The 22835-nt window shown below is 40.8% G+C and overlaps 1 protein-coding gene across 1 annotated transcript in view; it reads right to left on the minus strand.

Annotated features, from left to right (window-relative positions):
• XPO4 (exportin 4) overlaps nt 1-22835 on the minus strand; it is a 67430-nt gene that overhangs the window by 27326 nt on the left and 17269 nt on the right. Inside the window, exons 5-7 of the mRNA XM_072134281.1 lie at nt 12292-12408; nt 7030-7183; nt 2397-2509 (exon numbers count right to left, since the gene is read on the minus strand). Coding sequence (XP_071990382.1) covers nt 2397-2509; nt 7030-7183; nt 12292-12408 — 384 coding nt within the window. The remainder of the gene's footprint in view (nt 1-2396; nt 2510-7029; nt 7184-12291; nt 12409-22835) is intronic.

Below are 22835 nucleotides of genomic sequence, written 5' to 3' on the forward strand. Positions count from 1 at the left end.
TTGCGGTTTAATGTCGCAAATCTCCCAAAAGAGGTCGCTTTATACTTGCCTAGATGGGTCCGATGAGGTGCATTGGACCCATCTCTGCTGCTCTCCGCACAGTAATTCAATGGAGCCGGAGCAGTACACCCCGGGGTCATTGTACAAGTGCCTTACCCATGGTACTAGTGCAGTAGAGCCAGGCTGGCTTCATTGTGTGAAAAGTATATAAGAGTAGACAAGTAGACACAGAGTGAAAAATTAAAAGAGATTTGGGACACTAGACAACTGGTCTAAAAGGACCTGTGGGTCGTTTAGTGTCCTTCGTCGCCCCAGCAGGTCCTCTAAGTTAAAAAAAAAAAACAAAGTTTATATTAAAAAAAAAAAAATTTCAGAAACCAACACACACACACACACACTTTGTAAACCTACTCTGTATCACTAAACCTGTCCCGATTTGCAGTTTATATCTACAGGGAGTCCCCATATTACATACAGGGAAGGATCTATAGGTTTGTTCCTATAATGGGTATTCCCTCTTTGGCAAATGAATGCTATTGTTTGTATTATAAAAAGCTCTTCAATTTTCCAATATACCTTCTCTGCTTGCTGTCATTCTATAAAAATCTTCTATGTTTATTTCCAGTGGAGAGAAATCTGTCCATGGTCACACAGATGCACGGCTGGTTAGTGTCATGGAGAGTAATAAGAGCTGTTAATATAACGAGCCTTGTACCTGTGTGACCATGGGCAGATTCCCGTCCACTGGAAGGAAACAATGAACTTTCTATAGAATGACAGCAAGCAGAGATCTAGAATATTATAAGGAATTGATACAGAAATTATATTGGAATATTGTGTAACTTTTTAGAATACAAACCATAACATTAAATTTGCTGAAATGAGAATACTCCTTTAAGGTGAATTTGTATGCAAATTTAGAAACCGATATATTTTGTAAGTATCTCCAGACAAAATATTCCTTTTACTTCCATGTGACAAAAGGATTAAGAATAAAGCTTCATTATAAAACACTTTTGATGGCTTATGTTGGACTATTGCTGCCTGTGGCTCAAGGTCAGTAAATTACCAGCATCCACAGAGAATCACCAGAGGTCATAGTGGGCAGAGAGGTGCATTAGGGTGGTGGCACGTGTGGCGTTTTGAACCCTTTTTTAGTCATTCGCTTCAAAAACGCATCAGTTTTTGGTCCGGTTTTCCCAATCATCTTGCATGCTTAAAAAAGGGCCAAAAACGGATTCAAAACGCCAAGTGTGCCACCATGCTTAGTAACTAGGGGTCGTTTACGACGGAGCTGCCTGTACTTTCTACGCATCGATGACCCAAATAAGAGGGAATATGACCTTACCACCTAGTTAAAAAAAAAAACCAAAAAAAAACCCAAAAAAATAACATGGCTGTTGGCAAAGAGGCCACATCTTAAAAATTTTGAAAATAAGAAAAAAGTTTGTTTGTTTGTTTGTTTTTTAACAAGTCTCATTTTCAATTTTCCAAATTTTCCAAGTCCAATAGGAAACATTTATTTGCAAAGAAACATTTCCCCTAAAAAAAAAAAAAAGAAATTTGACTTTTTTGGTGTAGTGTCTCAGATTTTTCCCATATACTGATGTATACTCATGGGGCTTTTACATCACAAAAAAAAAAAAAAAAAAAACACACTATCTGGAATATAAGACCGTAATTAATACAAAATGACTGTCAATAATAGCTTTTCATAGTAATCCAATAAAAGTTGACAATTGCGAGTTTTTGAGACTACTTACTATAGATGCCATTGCCAAAAGTATAATATATGATCAAAACCATTAATACACTAAAAAGGGACACCGAAATATAAAATAAAGTGGTAAATTAGACAAGTGATGTGCGATGATGATGATTCTGTTTAACAAGTGTCATCCTGTAAAGATATCAACCGCAAAGTACTTAATAAACTACTTACTAAACACCAGTACAAAAAAGGTACAAAATACACAAAAGTTGAATACCATAACTGGTTATAATAGATATAAAAAAAAAAACCCACACATACTAAAAAATAAAGTTCTCATGCAAACACACAATTATTACAAAATTTTTAAAAAAATTGTATTTTTGATGAACCCTTGGAGTTACAATTTAGAATTCGAAATTTTTATTACATATAACTCCTGTGCGCTTTAACATCCAACTATAGATCCACTGTGGCAGATACCTTTAGTAAAAAAAAAAGCTACAAATCTTATGACTGTGCACAGTTTAGTATCATAGTACAAAAATGTGTTAATTAAATAGGGTCAAATGTTTATCCCATTCGCAAATAAAAGTAATAAAATCTATAGAAAACCTAATGCAAGATTAAAATTTAGGATCAGAAAACACCTAAAAGAAAGCAAAAAGCAAAAGGCAGAACTTACTGTGAAGAAAAGCTCCATAACTCTGCTGTCCAAGAGGGTTTCACGCCAGGACTCTGTCGGCTTCAACATCACATTTTGGGAGGACTCAAACATAGCTATATAATGTCTGCCCAGTTATCTGGTGTCAAGGTCAACAATAACATTCCTGCCTTTAAAGACGGGAGGAGAGAAGAAAAAGGGACACGCCAGGAGGCTGCAGCACAGCATCCACTACACAAGAATGCAATGGAAAGCGGCTTTAAGCCTCTTCACATACGCTGCATAATTCATGCATGAGGCCAAGGAATAAAAGGTATTAGGCCGTGATCTAAAAGAAAGCTGGAGGAATGCTAGATATCAGCCCCATCACTATTATGCCGAGTGCCACCACTTTGATAAGCAGGGGGCTAATGTGACAGGGAAGAGGGCAAGCAGCGACCGCACATGACAGGTGCTACACTTTATGGAAAACAGAATTTTTTTTTTTTCTCCCCTCTTCATTACTTTGCCATTAATCTCCATCCAGAAATACAAATGAGATAGGAGTGGACTATGGAGGGGGGCTTTACTGAAGAGCTGCACTTGTTTGCTCAACTCCTTTAGGGCAGTGGAACAAGAGATAAGGAAGGAAGTAATGAGCGTGTATTTATAGAGGTGGCGTAACAAGGGGATGACAGAAACATACCAAAAAAATCTGGACTTTAAATGGCTTTAAAAAAAAAAATGTGTAACTTTGTAGGGTTTTTCCTTCTTTTAAATACATCTGGAAGCTACAAATTTGACCCCCAAAACGTGTGTCACTAAATGAAAAAGGTCAAAAATTGTGTGTTAACAGCCTGACTATTTAAGTCATTTTAGAACTCACGCATATACACTTTAATTTTCTAATAATTCAGGAAGTACAGGCAGTTCCCCCATGTTAAGGACGGACCTACTTACAGACGGCCCTCTCTACCCACTGTGACCTCTGGTGAAGATCTCTGGATGCTTTACTTTAGTCCCAAACTGTAAGGTGTCTGTAATGAAGTTTAATTCATAATCCTTGTTCCCATGACAGCAAAAAAGTTTGAAAATCCCATTGTCACTGGGACAAAAAAAAATTAAAATAAAAGAGTTTGGAGAAACTATTATAAAATATACCAGCTCCGACTCACATAAAAATTCAACTTACCAACCCTAAAGAACCAATCTTGTACCTAACCCCTTCTGTCAATTCAGGAAAGAACAAGAATAAAACCCGAAGAAAAAAAATTAACACACCACTACACATGACCATGGTTGGTCACGGTGGGGACAAACCCACCACAGTTTTGAGAACGGGACTCATGAGCATCAATGGGGACGTAGGATACAATGATTACAGAAGGGACTCCTCGCTTGAATCATATCACTATGACAGCACAAAGTCCTCTTCTAAACCGTGGTTGGCCCAGCACACGGTCCATTTTCCAGACTAACCGTGGTTGTGTGCAGCTCTGTGATTATTGAAAATCCCAGTGGAGAGACCCTTAACAATCAGATGCAAAAGTTTTTGTACAGAATATACAGGCAGCCCCCGGGTTACGTACAAGTCAAGTTCTTTAGGTCAGTTCATAAATTGAATTTGTATGCAAGTCGAAACTGTATATTTAATAATGGAAAACTCCAGACCAAAAAATAATAATAATTTAAACCCAGTGACAATTGAATTTTCTAATTTTTGTGCTGTCATTTTAACAAGGATTAGCAAAAAAAGCTTATTACAGACACCTTACATCTGATCAGTGCAGCCTGGGACTAAAGTAATGTATCCAGAGAGCTTCACCAGAGGTCACAGTGGGTAGAGAGGTCCGTCTGTAATTAGGGGTCGTCTGTAAATCAGAAACCCCCTGTATTCCAATTCTTACATATTTATCAGGCCAATTATAATGAACTAGTATAGGTCCATTAAAACTGATGGGTAGCCAAAAATCAAGCCAACAACAGCTACAAGCATCTGTGGAAGAAATTGCAGCTATAAAAACCAGCCCAGACATTTCTGCACAGAGACCAGAGACACAGCCAGTAGCCGTTCTTCCCTGCCCAAATCATCCCACAACCCTGGCAAATCTTGTCAATTTCCCACATGTTTTGCAGATAGTCAAACAACTGCAGCTCGAAAGAACTGATCTTGTTGCATTGTAGTGATAGAAAAGTCTTGTGAGCCCCAGTCACACGATGTCGAGTCTATGGTCAGTCCAGGAAACTAAGCCACGGCATAGATCGTAATCCCAAGATCATTACCGGCTTCCTGATTTGGCCATTAAAGCCTTAGGGCGATGCCACACATGGCGTTTTTGGTCCTTTTTTTAAGCATGGATTTTCAGACAGTTTTTAAAACGCATCAATTTTTTTTACTGTTTACCATGCGTTTGGCTTCTTTAATCCCGTTCATTAAGATAAGCAGCCAAATGCATGGCACACTGTCAAAAACTAATGCAGGTTTTAAACGGACTGAAAACGCGTGCTTAAAAAACGGCCAAAAACGCCACGCATGGAATCACCCTTACAACTTGTTCCCCCCCCCCCACAGAAGTGAAAATAGTGAACTTTGCTCACTGTTGGAGGATAAAAAAAAGCTTTTAATAAATAATAAAGCCTTATAAAATATTGAAAAGCTTCCTAAAGTCTTCTCAGGTCAGTACACAGCAGATGGAGGAGAAGAGGAAGAGGCTAAAGACCAACTCTTTCCATAACTAGAGAAAATGTCACTTGTTAATTCAGCTCTATACAGAGATATTAATTATGGTCACTGGATAATCTTCAGAGAAGCAGATAAAACTTTATTAGTTTATTAGCTGTATATAGTATGTAAAGAGGACATAAAACATAAAAGTTATCTAAAGTTTATCAAAGTTTAAAAAAAAAATTAACAATGATTTATTTTGATACATTTAGGGAATGATACTTTATTAAGGGTAGGTTCACACCTCTGTTAGGTCATCAGTTCTTTGGCACCAGTTATTTTGAGCCAAAACCAGTTTGGGAGCAATACACAAATCACCTAGTGATTTATTCAATTTGGATTAAAAATTTATGTTTTGCTTTATTGTAACAATATAAAATTCTATTTGCTGGAAATTCTCAGTTTTTTTTATTCTTCTACTTCTATAGAATATATTGAGCTTCTTACAGGATTACCACAACAATAAGAAGGGGACATGTACAGGTGTGAACACAAAACTATTCCGGGTTTGCTTTAGTAGAATCACAGGTAGACCCAGTGTTGCTGCCATAATAGTGACCTAAAAAAAAAACCTGCAGGTAACCTTCAGCAGTGATGGAGGGGCAAAAAGCTATTGCCTAAAATCCCACACGATGAGGATACATACTAGATAAATTTTCCATTTATTCGGTTTTTTTTTAGTATTAACCTATATCAGATAAGCTAATGTTAAGATAATGTTGGTTATTCGGGTGTTACATTCTTATATTACCCAACTCCTAATGGACCGGTAGACTATAGGGTCACTAAATAAATTACACGGGTATTCAGAATTTAAAAAATGGAAAGAAAAAAAAATTTAGCAATTGTCTTCAAACATGCTATGAATGTATTCTTGAAAACGCGTGTAGAATCTGTCAGAATGTACTTTATTTCCTAATATTGTAGGTTTCAAACGTATTAGTATGGGGAGATTGCGTGTGAATGAGGTCCGACGTCAACTTCTATACAAATATATGCAAAGACAGAGGGAATGCGGGGAGAATCCGAATAGGAAATCCTATGCAAATTTTACTTACAGAATCTAGAAAAAAAACACTTTGCAAGAGGAAAAAATTAAATAAATATTTACATAAATTATAATTAATTTAAATAGTTTTTTTTAAAATTCAGTCCACACTACTGGTTACCCACTTGACAGGTCTATTGTCCTATGTGTCTCCTGAGCGCTGGTGAGGCTCTCGGGCAGGTGGTGGTGGGTGAGAAGCTCTGTAGTAATGACTGACGCTTCTTCAGTAACAATACCCCGGCTAATGTACATGGACCAATCTTCACTTTATAAGGAGCGATCTGCTGGCTGCAAAATTCCTATAGTGCATTGTACTTTGCTCGACAACAATGAGGTCTGCCAAAGGACTCCAAAGGATGTTGAAACACAATAATATCATAAGAGCTTTGGAGAGACAAAGGTAATACAATACCCAGGCTTATTTATACAGGAGGTATGAAAGTCACTGCTCTTATAAACACGCAACATCAGAGCAAGCGGCTAGATCCCGGGAACAAATAAGGGGGTCTTATAACGCCTCTGCCGGAACAATGACACAGGTCCTCATTCCTTCCTGTATCGATTACACAAATCTGCTCCGTTACGTATCGCCTCACTCATCTCTTGTGACTTTAGAGGTTGATTATCAAGGCTTACCCTCTACATATTGACCCCCCATTCTGCTTTTTAGATCCTACAAATCTGATCATAAGGTCCCATCATTATTATTAATAAAAAAAAAAAAAAAAAAAAAAACTACCCATTTTGTGAACACGAATTTGGGACGCAACAAAAAGAAATAGAATTGTGAAAAAATTACACAACTTACAAAGCAGCACATTACAGTCCCACATATAGAATAAACACAAAATATTTTAGAATTTGCATCTACCACTGACAAAGCCATTTCAGTAAAAGGATATAATTTGGCGGTAGAAAGTTCCAGCTTAAAACTTGGTTGGCTAGTGCAAGGTAGCGCTGGAAAACTGAAGACATCTGAGCGTTGAGGTTCTCCCGTCTGCTGAACTCTTGTAGAACCTCTATTGTTAACATGAAGATTCGCCGTAAATCCTCTTCCTAAAAGGAGAAGAACAAGCGTTACACTGAGAGCAACCGCAACACTGCCAACCCAATCACTGCAAAGGATGATGGGAAGGGAGCCTCTCCGGGGAACTGTGGGGCACTCTTTATAAAAGTGATCCAGTGTCATTCTGTCATCAACATCTTCTAGAACCAGAACTCTTCCTTAGAAAGAATTTATTTTCCAACTACCAGGAGAAGTAGGGATAAGGCTGTATACCAGGGAAACCCATAGCTGCTAAATACAAAGTTTTACCAAGTATTTTTTGATTGTCTTAGGTTTTTAAAATTTTCTTTTCACCTTTCCATACAGGGCTTATTTTACGTTTTTCTTTTACTTTTTTTTTTTTTTTTTAAGAAAAATACAAGCCACAATGCTTGTAAGCGGTTTATTAAACTATATTTAAAGTTTAGAAAACTTTTTTTCCAGTAATATCCAAGTAGTTCATTATCCTATATAAAAAACAGTAAGTTTTTTAAAAAAATTTTAACAAGGATTTATTTTAATACATTTAGGGAATGATACTTTATTAAAGGGTAGGTTCAAACCTCTGTTAGGTCATCAGTTCTTTGGCACCAGTTATTTTGAGCCAAAACCCAGTTTGGGAGCAATACACAAATCACGTACAATGCAAGAACGTCTGGCACCTTTGATGCTAAAAGTCAACTCTAGAACAGGTTTAATGTAGAATCTGCAGCATGAAGGGGCTCTGCCAAAACATCCCCCAGAGGCCTTCAGACTCATTAGCATACACACAATTCTGGTGCCATATTAAACATGAGAAACTACTCTTTAATATGATATAAGGATTATGTATAGATGCTCCACAGAACTGGAGATAACCACTCTTGAAAGTTACATCTCGGAAATAGAAAACTGTATATAAAAACCTAATTTCTTTTTTACCAGTAGTAGTACATAGAAAGGTACTAACACTCCAGACGTGTGTGTGTAAATGTAAAATATATATATATACACACACATTTTTTTTTTACCACAAAACAGTAGATTTCTCTGGTTATATAAAAAAAAAAAAATCCAAAACACATCCTTAACCAGATATCATATTGCAGATATTCCCGTTTAATACGACTCCAGAATTGTATTTCTAGGTGCCAGGGTTCTGGACATGTGTAAATAGGCTTTCAGGGTTGTTTAACCCTTAATGACTACCATATGGCTATATACGTCCTTTCTTCTACCCACAGCTGGTGTGATATTTAAGTCAGCAGGAATCTACTTAAGCTACATATGTATGTACGTCCCCCATACATCGCTATGGCCTCAGGGCGCCGTACGGGAACGGGTACGCGCAGCACACGTGCGGCACCGTACCGTTCCGTAGCCCGTACAAAGATAGGACATGTCCAATCCTTCAACGGAATATGGTGCCGGGCTATATGTTAAGCTATGGAGAGGGGTGGGGGTGAGCAGTGCTCTCCTTTCCCCGGCGCCGATGTATGCCCGCCATATATGGTACGGCGTTCATATAGCATGTGAATGCAGCCTAAGCAGTCAAAGAGTTGCATCAAAACTAAAAAAATATATATATATTTGTGTAATATCGATGGGGGCAATGTATGAGTAGCCTGTTACTACACTGGTAGTAGGGCAGGATCTAGGATCCCCCACCTCTCCGGGTTGGCTCGTCTGTGACCCTTTAATATCACTGCCATTTTTTGCATTTCCTCCAGACATAAAGCTCCTTGTTCTACAAAGACAGTTTTATGGTGTTAAGCACATCAAGCGCAGAGCAAAATATGAGACAAGGGGCCATCTGCAAGCAGGAGGGAGGGAAAACAAAAATTGGATTGCTTGCTTTGGACTACATCCAAAGTTATTTTAGGGCAGTTATTGTTACAGATTGTGTTAGGCTGGTGTGTTACATGGTAGTAGCTTATCAGAGAAAATAGCTTCATGATCAGATATCATGTGTTGTGTAAAAAGAAAGTTTAAATACATATATTTCTTAGAATTCAGATACATACACAATCAGCCTCAAAGGAAATTTACCATCAAAACCCATCATGATATACCAGGGACACTTACTCATAGATCCAGGCACCAGGACTGTGGTAATCTTATATGTATTATACCTGGCCTCCTTCCTTCTAAAAATCTAAAATCAAAAGTTTGAAGTGCTACTGGGGCGTTACCAGAGCATCTCTGTGCTGCAGCTTTACAGGCTGTCATAGGGTCAACATCCCCCCCCCCCCACCACACTACCATAGCTTGCTATAATCTCACAGGGTGCAAGGAGCACTTTTCGCCTCGGACTAACAGCCTCTGAAGCTACAGAACGGAGGAGCTCTGATACCGCTCCCAGAGCCCTTGGGGCTCATTAGCATAATTATAAAAGTTGGTTTTAGAACGAAGGAGCCCATGGATAACTAATATAAGAATATTACTTTAGTCATGGTGTCTGGACACCACATGGTTAATCATTATAAATAATAAATGAATGATTTCTTTATTTCTATAGCGCACACAGATTACGCAGCGCTGCACAGAACTTGCCAAAATCGGTCCCGGTTCCCAATGGGGCTCACAATCTAATCAACCTACCAGTATGTTTTGGAGTGTGGGAGGAAACCCTCGCAAACACAGAGAGAACATACAAGCTCTTTGCAGACGTTGACCCTGGGACTTGAACCCAGGTCCCCAGCGCTGCAAGGATGTAATGCTACCCACTAAGCCACCGTGCTGCCCTTAGGATGGATTTTGATGATAGATTTCCTTTGAAGGGACTGTCACCCGCTTTTATACCATTATACCAGGGGTGGCGAACCTATGGCATGGGTGCCAGAGGCGGCACTCTGAGCCCTTTCTGTGGGCACCCAGGCCATCACCCCAGAATGAAGTTCACCAGACAGGACTCAAAGAATCTGCCTGCAGAATCTTCCTACAACGATAGATGAATTTGCCCTCCTCCTTTCAACTGGGTTGGTGTCCTTGGGAGGCTGAACGATTGAAAGTTGTCAATGAACAAAGAGAAATACATTGCTGCGCTGGCACTTTGCAATAAATAAGTGCCTTTGGTTGAAGTTTGGGCACTGAGGCTCTAAAAGGTTCCCTATCACTGCTCTATACTATCAGCACTATCAAGTGCCTGCATGTCAAATCTCCCCCGAAAAAAAAAACCCTCCAAAAGTCATATGCAAATGTGAAAGAGTCACTTTTCGCCTTAGAGAAGTCAAATTTAGAGCCTGGAGAAGAGAGTCACTTCATATTCCTCTAAACTGGGCACTAGAACCAACTTTTGACATACAGGAAAGAAAAAGAATAGAGAATTTAAAGAAAAAAGGGGGGGGGGGGGGGGGGGGAGTTTTCAGCAGGGAAATGTTAAAATGTGGAAGTTGTTATCCTACAATGGATACAGATTTCTTAACCTGGCAAGAAATTCCCCATTCATCTTCCGATTTATATTTTTATTATTGCAACAACATCATATTCTAATTATATATACTATACTAACGATATAGTCTTTAGTATCATTAAAAATACAAAAATGTAAGAATCCTGTCTTCCAAACCAAACATACCTTGAGAATGATGTAGTTACAATGATGCAGAAACATATCTTGTTAAATCCCTGATCCAAGTGGTTTTGCTCAAAAAACAATTAAGAAATTCAGGACCTTGGGAAAGCTGGATACAGACTGGCTGCAGTACATAAATACATTACATGGAGCTTCCTGAACTGTCGAGACATGACTAATCAACCTGAACTGGATGGCTCATACACAGCAGCTGGGGGATGGTGCAGCGATTGATTACTTCTGCCTGTCAGGGACCACAGTGATTACATCATTCTCTAGAGCAGTGCATAATTAGGGTAAGAGGAGCAGCTCTGGAGCAGCCACAGGAGCTATAGAACCTATTTATCATAATTTTATAATTGTTTTTTCAGTAAAACCACTCAGTTCAGGGATTAAACATTATCTGTTTCTGCATCTTTGTAGCTACAGCATTCTCAAGGTATGTCTGCGTCATAATGCATGAAAACAAATGGTAGATTTCCTTTAATAAAGCATCTAGAAACCAGTTTCTAGTTTCATTAGAGAACAAGATCGGGAGGTCTAAAGTGAAGCTCCTCTTCCAGTCATTTAACATGACTCATCTCAAGCAACAAGAAACTCCTCTAAGCTTATTAGCACATGACTTTGGAGCCCCCTTTTATTTTAAACGGGCGATGACATGGAAAGCGGACATAATCTACTTCCCAGGCTGTGCATCACTATAATGCAATGAAGCTGAACAGCAGCTAACATGACCTTAACTGAGTAAGAGCGTTCATGCTCGATAACATGTTGACGGCAAGGATATGCTTTTCTGTGAGGTGAAACCTGTATTATTATTGAAAATCTGCCATCAAAATAAAGTATGATACTCCATTACCTCCCTCCTTCAGATATCAACTTTTAAAATTACACCAACAGGTAAGAAGTGTTACTGAGCAGATTCACTGGCTGTTACACTGTCTTACCCTCCACTCTGCTCCCCCAGAACATCCCCCTCTCCCAGCGTTATGTAACCTTATTGCAGCAGAGGAAGTCCCAGCCCACAGTGGGAAGACCCCCTGCATAGTGTAACAGCCTGTGATGCTACAGCAAGTAGGGGCTCTGGTAACAGCCCTCAGAGCACATCTGGCTCATGATGTTAAAAGTTGATTTTAGAAGGAAGGAGGCCATGTATAACAAACATAAGATTAACAGTGTTACAGTACTGGTTTATCATGCTGGATATTTCCTCTATGTAATCTGTTGGTCTGCATAAAGAAAGCTGAATTTTTGATGGTTTTTATTTGTTGCAGTATGTGCTATACCAGGATGAGGGAGAAAGAATAGCCCCTGCTGGTACATTTGCCCAAGCTGAGGGGGGGGGAGCACACTACACACAGCCTTCTGCTGTGCAAGGCTTCATGGAATTGTAGTCTCAGCATATAAATAACCACTTCAGAAAACAAAATTTTTACTGGTTTCAAAAATGTTATTTCAGGAATGGGCTAAACATTTCTGCTAGGTCGTGAGGACGTGATTTTCAATACCTTGGAAAAACCTATTAAAATTCAAGAACATTTCTGTAACGGTTGTACATGGACTCACCTGAAATATTCTTTTGCAGTTCCCATGGAATTCCATACTGAGGCCGATGTTGCTGGTTTTGCTGGAGCTTGAGAATTCTATAAGAAGTGCTGTTAAGATGGAACAGGCCAATGTTTGCTGCAAGGAAACAGAAGGTATAAGAAAGATATTAATAGGTGTGAACCATGTTCTGTTATATACATTGTAATTCTCAATACCAGGGGTGTTAACATACCCCCATACTAAAAATACAGGGTCAGCAGCTGTCTCACTCAGTTGTAAAACTCAATCAGCCAAACTCATTCATTACAAAACTCATTTGGAAACTATGTTCACACACGTATATACTTGACCACGCATGAAACAAGATTACATACAAGGACAGACTAGCCATACATACACACAGCGCTGAAGATTGCATAGACGCAGCCAAACACAGTTGTGAGGTCAATTTTCTAGGAGTTTAACCCATTAACAGCACAGGTTTTGCTCAGTACTAATACACCGACACTACAGTCCAATGCAGGTGTAATGGAAATGAGTCCATCCCATGATTGCCGCTTCTTCAGAAATATCATGTGTGGCCATTTCAAGTCAATGGAACCGAAGTACAAAAGCAGAACAGGAAAACCTATAGCACCTTTTCTGCACTTTACTGGAACATCCCTAAAAGGGCAAAAATATGGGTGTGTGATGACCATGTTCAGTCCGTATTGTATCAGATCAGTTTTTGCACATCCACCTATGTGAAAAACATGGATGTGTTTCTATTCTACTTTTTGCCCTGCCAACATTTCAGGGGGAAAAAAAACATCTAGAAAAAGAAAAAAGGAAGTTTTTCAGCTCACCTATGGGTTCAATGCAGATAGCGATTCGTGGCTGCACGGACACCTGGGTTGGGGAACCAGTGAGCAACAGCAAAAGAAAAAGGTGTAGTCCAGCTTCCAACGAAAAGCAAAAGTTCAAGTAAAAATCCACTTTATTTAGAAAAAAAATGACAAGATAAAAACATCATAGGACGTCCATGGAAAGGAAAACTGACTCGTTTCGGGCGAAAAAAAATGCCCTTAGTCGTAGCCAGATTTCATCTGTACTGAAGTATGAAAAAGCCCATTGAAAAGAATGGTTCAGTAAAGCATCAGTGGGGAAAAAAAAAAAAGATATAATAATGATAATAATTAAAAAAAATAAATAAACCAGAAAGTGAAAAACCAAATCTGTATGTGTTCATAATCCTAAAATGGCTTCAGTTAAAAATCGATGGTATGGAGGAAAACAAAAAACCCACAACAGTATGACTACGCTCTAAAGGAGAGATACACACCTCTTTAAGATTCCACCAGAACACAGTTTCTAGGTGCCACAGATCAGAAAATATTGCTGTTTTAAGTGTCGCTGAATAATACCAATATGGCAGTCTAGAAAGGGTTAAAAAAAAAAAAAAAAAAAAAAGGAAGAAAGAAAGAAAGTGGAGGATCTGCTTTCCAGTATTGAATTAATCAGATTACTGTCAATAAAGACTATTCAGACAACCAATCCCTCCCGCACCACATGAAAGCAGATTAATGAACTTAGAAATAAAGAAATAATTCAAGAAGAGGCGAAGACTGAAATTAGAGAAAAACGCTCACGATTTACAAACGTCTCTTCACCCAGAACATGAAAAGGCTGGAGAAAGATTTGTGGTAATGTGTGAGGGAACGGGAATAATGGGACAAGGCTTTTATTTGCTTATTATCAGAAGTAACCGGCTCCTTCAGAAGAATCTCAGACAATAAATTAGTGTGTAAGCGTCCGTCATGCAGGGTCATTAGCGCCGGCACAGTGTTGGCACACACAGCTACTGTACAGCAGAGCTCTGCCTGTGTGCCAGCCTGCAGACCTGGCATATACCAATGCACAATCTACCCGCTGCTAGTGCTCCAGAACCACATAATGTACATAATGTAATGTACACAACGACACCTTTATACGTACATTACATTTAGGTCTGGCTTCATAATTTACTCATAAGAGAATACATGATTAGCAGGTCACCCAGGGAAGAGCTAAGCAGATTCTACACAGTGACCTATGGGAAGCATGTTATAGAGCAGGGAGAGCTGAGCAGATTGTACAGTGTCCAGCTCTATAGCATGCTATCATGTTTTCTGCAGAGAGGAGGAGCTGAGCAAAGTGTACATAGTTTACCATCAGCAGACAGCATGTTATAGAGCAGGGAGAGCTGAGCACATTGTACATAACGTCTTATCTGCAGGCAGCATGTTATAGAGCCGGAGGAGCTAAACAGACTGTATACACTGTCCCATCTGCAGGCAGCAGGTTATAGAGCAGGAGGGCCGAGTAGATTGTACAGTGTCTATAACATGTACTGCTCTATAACATGCTACCATGCTTTCTGCAGAGAGGAGGAGCTGAGCGGTCTATCAGCAGACAGCATGTTATAGAGCAGGAGTAGCTGAGCAGCAGGAGCTGAGAAGATTGTATATATAGTATCCCATAGTACATAGCAGCATGCCCTAGAACCACAGGAGGAGAGAACACTTTATACAGTATCCTATATCCTCTTGTTTTAGAGCAGGAGGAGCTGAGCCATTACTACAGAGCCGTCTGTTTGCAGGCAGCATGTTATAGAGCAGGAGTAGCTGAGCAGCAGGAGCTGAGAAGATTGTATAAATAGTATCCCATAGTACATAGCAGCATGCCCTAGAACCACAGGAGGAGAGAACACTTTATACAGTATCCTATATCCTCCTGTTTTAGAGCAGGAGGAGCTGAGCCATTACTACAGAGCCGTCTATTTGCAGGCAGCATGTTATAGAGCAGTCTTAACTGTATCAATTAAAATACAGAAGACAGCATAGGTCCAAACAGAGCCGATATCAATGAATAAATGACAAATCATGCTGAATTTTTAGACACCATGTACAATATACTTTGCGGGGGGGGCTCTATAACAAGCTGCCTGCATATTAGACACCATGTACAATATACTTTGCGGGGGGGGCTCTATAACAAGCTGCCTGCATATTAGACACCATGTACAATATACTTTGCGGGGGGGCTCCATAACAAGCTGCCTGCATATTAGACACCATGTACAATATACTTTGGGGGGGGGGGGGGTCTCTATAACAAGCTGCCTGCAAATTGGACAACATTTCAACAGAACAGGAAAAACGCATATTGAACCATCAAGGAATTAAGTCTTCAGATCCTTGAGGAAATGTCCGGCATGCCCCCGAGGGATGCTTATCCAAAGTCAATAGTGAGACAGAACTATATCCAATACCTCCCCTACAGCGAAAGATTAAAGATGCAATGATACTATTTCTGCAGCTCATACGACAGCTGAGAGTCAAGCCCCAGTGCCACCAACTGGCTCCTCTATACATAAATGCCTCTCATGTCAGTACCTTGACCTTACAGGCGCTTGTTATCTTAGCTAGCACGCGCCCCGCTTAATCCCTGCTGCCGGCCCATACCTAAACAGCTCAGACTTGAATAGGAGGAGTGTGTCAGAGCGACAATACCAGTGCACAACAATGGCAGCTATGCCAACCTTCTCAGAGGTTAATGTCAACCATAAACAGCGGAGGAGGCAGCGCAGGGGGGTGACAGCAGGATGACAGGACGCTCATTGTGTCTGATACACGGCCGCACTAATTACCTGAGACACGGGGGGTCTTATGGCCGACACCTCAGGGTCAAGTGTGCACTCCGCCACTACCCCGAGTCAATAAAAGTGAGACACATTTACAACGTTATGCCATCAGAGAAGACACGGATAGACAACAAGGTGATCACCAAAATCTCAACCAGGCGGAAATTTCTAGTCAGAACACTCCAATTTATAAAAAAAAAAAAAATCCAACAATATTTAAAAAAAAAAAAAAAAATTGCTGTAAATTTTTCTACTGGAGCCGATTCCACCCCAAGTACTGCAATAAGTCCATCAGCAGAATGAATCTGCGACAACTTTTGGGGCAAAGTTACTAAAGGACGATTACTGTAGCAAGCTGTAAATTCTTTATAATATATCTATATCCATCTTTTGTACCAGAATTGGAGAATTAGGCCACCAACTCACGTCTGTGAATCACAGACCAGATCATGGTTAGTCCGTCACCAGATTTTACCTCATTAAGTGAAATCTCACCCACTGACCTATAATAAAAAAATCTCCTCCAAAACCATGTGTCCATGAGCAGAAAAGAGTCATATGCTTGAGAGGAGTCAAGTTTAGAGGTTGCAGGGGAAGGGAGACACTTCATACACCCTTATTGTCTGTTGCTGATGCCTTTGGCATAAAAAAAACAAGAATATTTAGGCTTGTGGTTTGGAGATGCAGGCAGTAAAGAAAAAAAAAAATGTAAAAAAAAAAAAGAGGAGGAGGAGGATGGAATTAAATATTTATCTGCAGCTCAAATTTAATTTTCAATATCTTGAACCAGTGTATGCTTTCCAAAAACAGGAGAATCTGATCTTTAATGCAACAACAGGTTTCTAGATACTACAGAATGGAAGATGGGGCAATTCAAGTTTAATCTCTTGTAATCTCTAAACTTGACTCATTTTGTCAAAATGAGCAGAGTCATATTTGCCTGAGAGGAGACGAGTCAAGTAAAGAAGTTGCAACAGCAGCACCGCTTCAAAAATGTTCCATCTTCTGGTCTATAGTATCTAGAAACATGATGCATTAAAGAAAAGGCTCATCTTTCAGAACACATACACCAGAGATACGACAGTTAAAGATATTATAAATTTGAGCTGCAGATAAAGATCCAATTTTAACTGCCTGCTTATCTGGTTCTGTAGCTCCCAGAACCACAAGCCAAAAGATTCTTATGTTTAATATGACAACCAGCATTATGTTTCGAGGTACTATAGAACAGAAGAAAGGGGAGTATGAAATGACACTAGCCCTGCAACCTCTAAACTTGACTCATCTCAGGCAAAAGATGACTCGCCTCGGCTAATTTTCACATGACTTTGGAGGAAAACAAGTGAGATTTCAAATAAAGAAGTGAATTCTAGAAAGGGCATTTCATACCCAACTGGAGGGGGGTGGTAGCTTAATGGTGTAAAATCTGGTCACAGGTTGCATGGAGAAGGATCTGTAGAACTTGCAGAGTACCGAATACCACAATATAGTCTGAATGGACATTAATTGGTGGTTAAGGGACATCATGAAATAAAAAGCGACTACAGTGCAACTTTACAAGGTTCCGAGTTGGATTCTTTAGTCTTTTTGCCATTAATAAACTGGACACGTGTTTCGCCAACACAACTGAGTGATCTTTCATCATCGATGATCATTCACTAAAGAACAAATCACTTCATCCAAATGCTTGTACCTCTTAAGAGGGACTCACTTTAAACGAGGAGGATATGGACGGCGGAGGAGCAGCTGCCTCTATACGTGCCGCTATGTAGAGGTCAGCAGGGGGAGCCGCAGCGGCCAACAGTGCAAGTGAAACAAGAACAGCATTAGGGTTATGGGATGAAAGGTCAATGGAATAATTTACTTTCAAGAACACTCAAACAGCAGATGCAGCGTGCGCTTGTACCCTCATTAAAGAGGCATTAGTGACCATGACAGAGGGGGATTAGCCTCCAGCAGGTTTCACCAGAGACACAAAACACTGCATCGCTACGGGCCTGATAAGTGTGTGTCAACTCAATGACAATTCACAAAGACTTTCTGAAGCCACCATTACTCTCTGCAAGCAAAATAACCTAAAATTTAAATTAAAAAAAAAAAAAAGTACAAAAAGATTTGAGCTTTACCCATGATAAGTGGGATCATCCTGATGAACTTCAGGTGGTCCCCAAGTGCATCAAGGGCAGCCAAGCCAATTTATGGATGGAGCCATTACCCACCTCTGCCAGGGATTGGCTGAGCAGACTAGCATTTCCTGCGGCGTTGGGACCAGAATTACAGTTCAGCGGGCAGCACATTATAGAGCAGGAAGAGCAGAGCAGACTGCACATGGTGCCCTATCTGTAGGCAGCATGTTATATAGAGCGTGTCTGAATGGTGTCTTATTCTCATCTAAAGTGTTGTTGGTCGGATTGGTCTGTAAATGCACTTTAGGACCCTATGTGTGGGATGAGAACTTATATGAACCTGGAATAAGAATGAAGGACTAAGAACTTATAGACCTCTGGTCACACGATACAGTATATTTCTTTAACTCGACAGGTGATATTTGGATCCATCCAGGACCGTTGATATAGCTTTCTTTACAGATAAGGTGCTGCAGTTTTATAATTTTTGAGTTTTGAATGTTATAGAGCAGGAGGAGCCGAGCAAACTGCACATGGTGTCCCATCTGTAGGAAGCATGTTATAGAGCAGGAAGAGCATAGCAGATTGTAGATGGTGTCCTATCTGAAGGCAGCATGTTATAGAGCAGGGGGAGCCGAGCAGACTGCACATAATGTCCCATCTGCAGGCAGCATGTTATAGAGCAGGAGCAGCTGAGCAGATTGTACATCGTGTCCTATTTGCAGGCAGCAGAAGAACCATAGGTTGTTTTAAGCAAGGAATTGGCAGAGCTTTAATATATTGAAATTTCTGCTTATTCTGGGTTTGATTGTGGCATGGTTTTTTATGCCTTAAGATTTGCACTTATTTCTGTTATTGTTGCTACTTTATTTTTTTCAAAAGCGGACAGGAAAGGGCAAAGAACAAACCCTATTAAATGCAAAGAGACAGTAGATAGATATTTTGACTGATCCATTGATCCAAAAAGTTTGTTTCCTATTCTAACATGTTGTGGCGATCATACATGGCCCATTTACCAGTTCTTCAGTCCCATGTAAAATTATTCAGGACATAAAGTGATGTTTGCCCATGTAACCACCTCATATAATAGCAGCATTCTGCGGGCGGGCAGCCTCCTCTTGTTCTCGGGATGGATTGTCTTCCATAATCTTCTGGCACGAGCCCAGTAGCATTATTACCCAAAATAAACTTCACAAAAGGTTAGCGCTAACAAAGGCGGCTCAGCTGCTACTTTATAGGAACAGATCAGCGAGAACAGAGCCATCAATCACTACTTACATAGGAAATATACTGCAGCCCACACACATCCACATGATCTACGGCTAGTAATTACATGATGGTTTGTTGTACAAGGTCCTATAGAAACATACAAAACACAAGCCACCAACTAGGGCCATAAAGAGAACTATATGACTAGCAAAAGGCAAAACCAGGGGCACAACCTCAAGTGGTGATGTCCACTTGTTATATCTGTAAACTTCTAGGAGGAATAACAGAGGAGTGTAACACACTAGACAGGACAGAGAAAGAAAATACAACATACAATATACCATATTACTCCACCAGCCAATAAGTGCAAAAAGGATGGATACATCTTACCACAAAAATGGATAAACCCTTGAACGGTCAATATAGTAAAGAAATATCAGGATTTCCAGAATAAAGTGTAGACAGTGCAATCACAACATGTGCAAGACATCTCCTCTCTGCATGGAGACCTTCCAAGACCGGAGGCAGATGCGGGAGGCTGCTGGATCCAGCTTACAGATGTTAGTCTACACTGATAACAACTGTGACAAACCCTCAGCTGAGAGCAGAAATGTTCAGCCACTAAGGTCACAATGTCTCCATTTGCAAATTAATCTTTTAAATTCTAAGTAAACAGAAGATTCTGAAGCGGAACTTTTCACTTCTACAATGACTCGCTGCACTACAACTCCCAGCATGACCACACAGACCCAATTCCCAGCACGCTATCTACATGACCCTGCTGGGATCTTACCAATCTTTAGAGTGGGCACCTGGTCACTGTTCCCAGCACCATCCATATAAGTGACCGGGAGATATGGAGACAGCCGGGTGAGTGCACATCTGCGAGCTCCGGAGAGGATTGCAGAATTCTTTATACAGCTATGGGCTGAGCCGCAGAATAGAAAATCTATGCCAAAAGGCTTCTTTAACAAGTTACTCAACATTACTAAGGGAAGAAAGAAAAAAAAAACACCAATCACCAGTCTCCCCATGAAATAATTGTGGTTTTAGTTTAGTGCTCTGCTTTGTCCTGCTCCTCCATTATTTCTCCCATGAGAAGTAGATCCGATGGTAGATTCCTCCTGCCTCTACCATAATCTGTACTTTAATAAACTTGGAAGCTAGCTTGTTAGAAACTTTTAGGGGTTTTCTTATGAAGAAAAGTTATCCCCGTGGATAGGGCCTAACATGCTGGTCAGTGGGGGTCTCAGCACCGAGACACCCCGTATATCGCAAAAATGATGGGTCCGTCGGATAAATGGAGCAGAGAGCCACGCATGACCGTTCTTCTCCATTAATCTTTATGGAGGTGACGGAGATCGGCGAGCGCAGTGCTTGGCAATTTCCGTCAGCTCCATAGAGATTAATGGAGCAGAACGGTCACGCACGGCCGTCTGCTCCATTAGTCTGAAGGAGCGACGGTCCAATGGACCCCACGGGTTCACGATTTGTGGGGTCTCAGGACTGAGACCCTCACTGATCAGTAAGTTAGGCCTTATCCATGGGATAGGGCCTAACTTTTCTTTGTGAAAAAAACCTCTATTTTTAGTAACATATAAGGCTAGGTTCACATCCACCTTTGCTAAACAGATGCTATGGCTAACCACTGAGCTACCATACTGCCCTACACTTACAGGCATTACCAAAAAAACATGAGGTTAAGTCACAAGCCCCTTTAAGGCGGCCATGGGGAGGGATAGAGTGATGGTCACATTAGTCGTCTCATCACTACTCTCTTCTAAGGGAATTCCAGAACCAAGTTTTAGCAGCAAGGGTCTATACACTGAATTTAAAGTTCAAGTCCCAGAGATATGGATCCAGTCCATATATTGCACAATATGCGTTATTAAAAAACATGAAGCATATGAGACAACGCAATAAGTGGCTATCCCACCAACTAATAAGTGATGGGGGCTTATGTCCCCCTAACACTGCAGGGCGCACCTGCATTCAGATAGACTGAACAGTAAGGTGCGCAGCCCTCTCCATTAATATGGAGTTAAATAGAGAGCCCCTGCCACACACACAAACTGAGTGACCCTGATTTATTACAGAGCAGAAGCAAAGCCCAAGAGCTGTCGGGGTCCAGCTGCTGGATGACGCAGTGTCTAGGGGTGTGCAGATGTTCCCAGCTGCCAGTACAAATGGTAGTTTTATTGCAGCCCGTCAGTCCGTGACATCCTTAGATCAGTGCATCAGCGTTCTGGCTTCTCAACCTGTTCTGGGACTATTTGAATAGTATTTACATGTCAACCGGAAAGAATGTGGATTGCACGCTGGGGTCATACGACACGCCTAAAATATGAACCTTATACCAATGAAAGCTTCCAATGTGCCTCGCACCGCGGCCTGTAACACAAACCAGGCAAACGCTCCCCCACAGCCCCACCAGGGCCGCACAGAATGTACATGTGACCCACACAGGCACGACATGCCACCATGGGAGACTGACATCATTAATTCATGAATCAGTCCCCAGGGATGCATTCTGATGGATCACAAGACCAAGTCATCACTTCACCATCCAGGGACGTATTCACACACTACCCAGAGTTACAGCTCACGCATCATTCATTCCGGATACCACCAGGGGTAAAGAAGACCCTTCACTATATTAACTGCACCCACACAGAGGGGAGATTTATCATGTGCTGGTGTATCATAAAGACCATAACCTGACGTATGATAGAGGCCAACTACGACCAGACTTAGGCTACATTCACACTGCCGTATGGGGGATGTATATACGTCTGACGTATATACGGCTGATATATGTCCTCCATAGACGGCAATGGGCGCACGGCGCCCTACGGGAGCGGTACGGTGTCCTATCTTTGTCCGTAGTATGGCGCCGTGCGCCATTACTTCCTATGGAGAGGGGCGGGGGTGAGCTGCGCTCACCTCCTCCTCCTCTCCCCGTACACTGCTGTTGCCCGCTACGGTACGGGCGGGCAACGGCAGTGTGAATATAGCCTTAGTATACCAAATACTGTGACGGTGGCGTAGAAGCAAAAACTATCGCTATTTTTTGCAGGGTGCAAGAAATTGAGATTATTTCGCTGCTTCTATGTGAGATGTGTTCAACACTGGCTCAGTAGTTATAGATCAGGCTACCAACCCTCCCAATGATGCAGACAATACCCCCCCTATAACCACTAAATTTGACTCCTCTCATATGACTCTTCTCATCCAGTTTTCACATTTGCCCGACTAGAATTTCTATAGGTAAAAACAGGTGAGATTTCACTTAAAAGAGGGAATTCTAGGAATTCTAAAAAAAAAGTACATTTCATATCTTACCTTAGGGGACTAGGAATTTAGTGCAGTAAAAACTGGTGCCAGGTTCCCTTTAAAGAGGTATATCAACCTACTACACTAATCCTAAAAACCAAAGGTACCTGAAGAGTAGCCGGCATTACCAGCCCTTCATGGCTATTCCCTGCTTAATGCCTGTATAAAAGAGACTGGAAGAAAAAAAAAAAACCCTTGAATATAAATGTGCACGAGTCTTTTTCCCTGTGGTA

The sequence above is a fragment of the Engystomops pustulosus genome, chromosome 2 (genome assembly GCF_040894005.1).
Source record: "Engystomops pustulosus chromosome 2, aEngPut4.maternal, whole genome shotgun sequence".
Taxonomy (NCBI): Eukaryota; Metazoa; Chordata; class Amphibia; order Anura; family Leptodactylidae; genus Engystomops; species Engystomops pustulosus.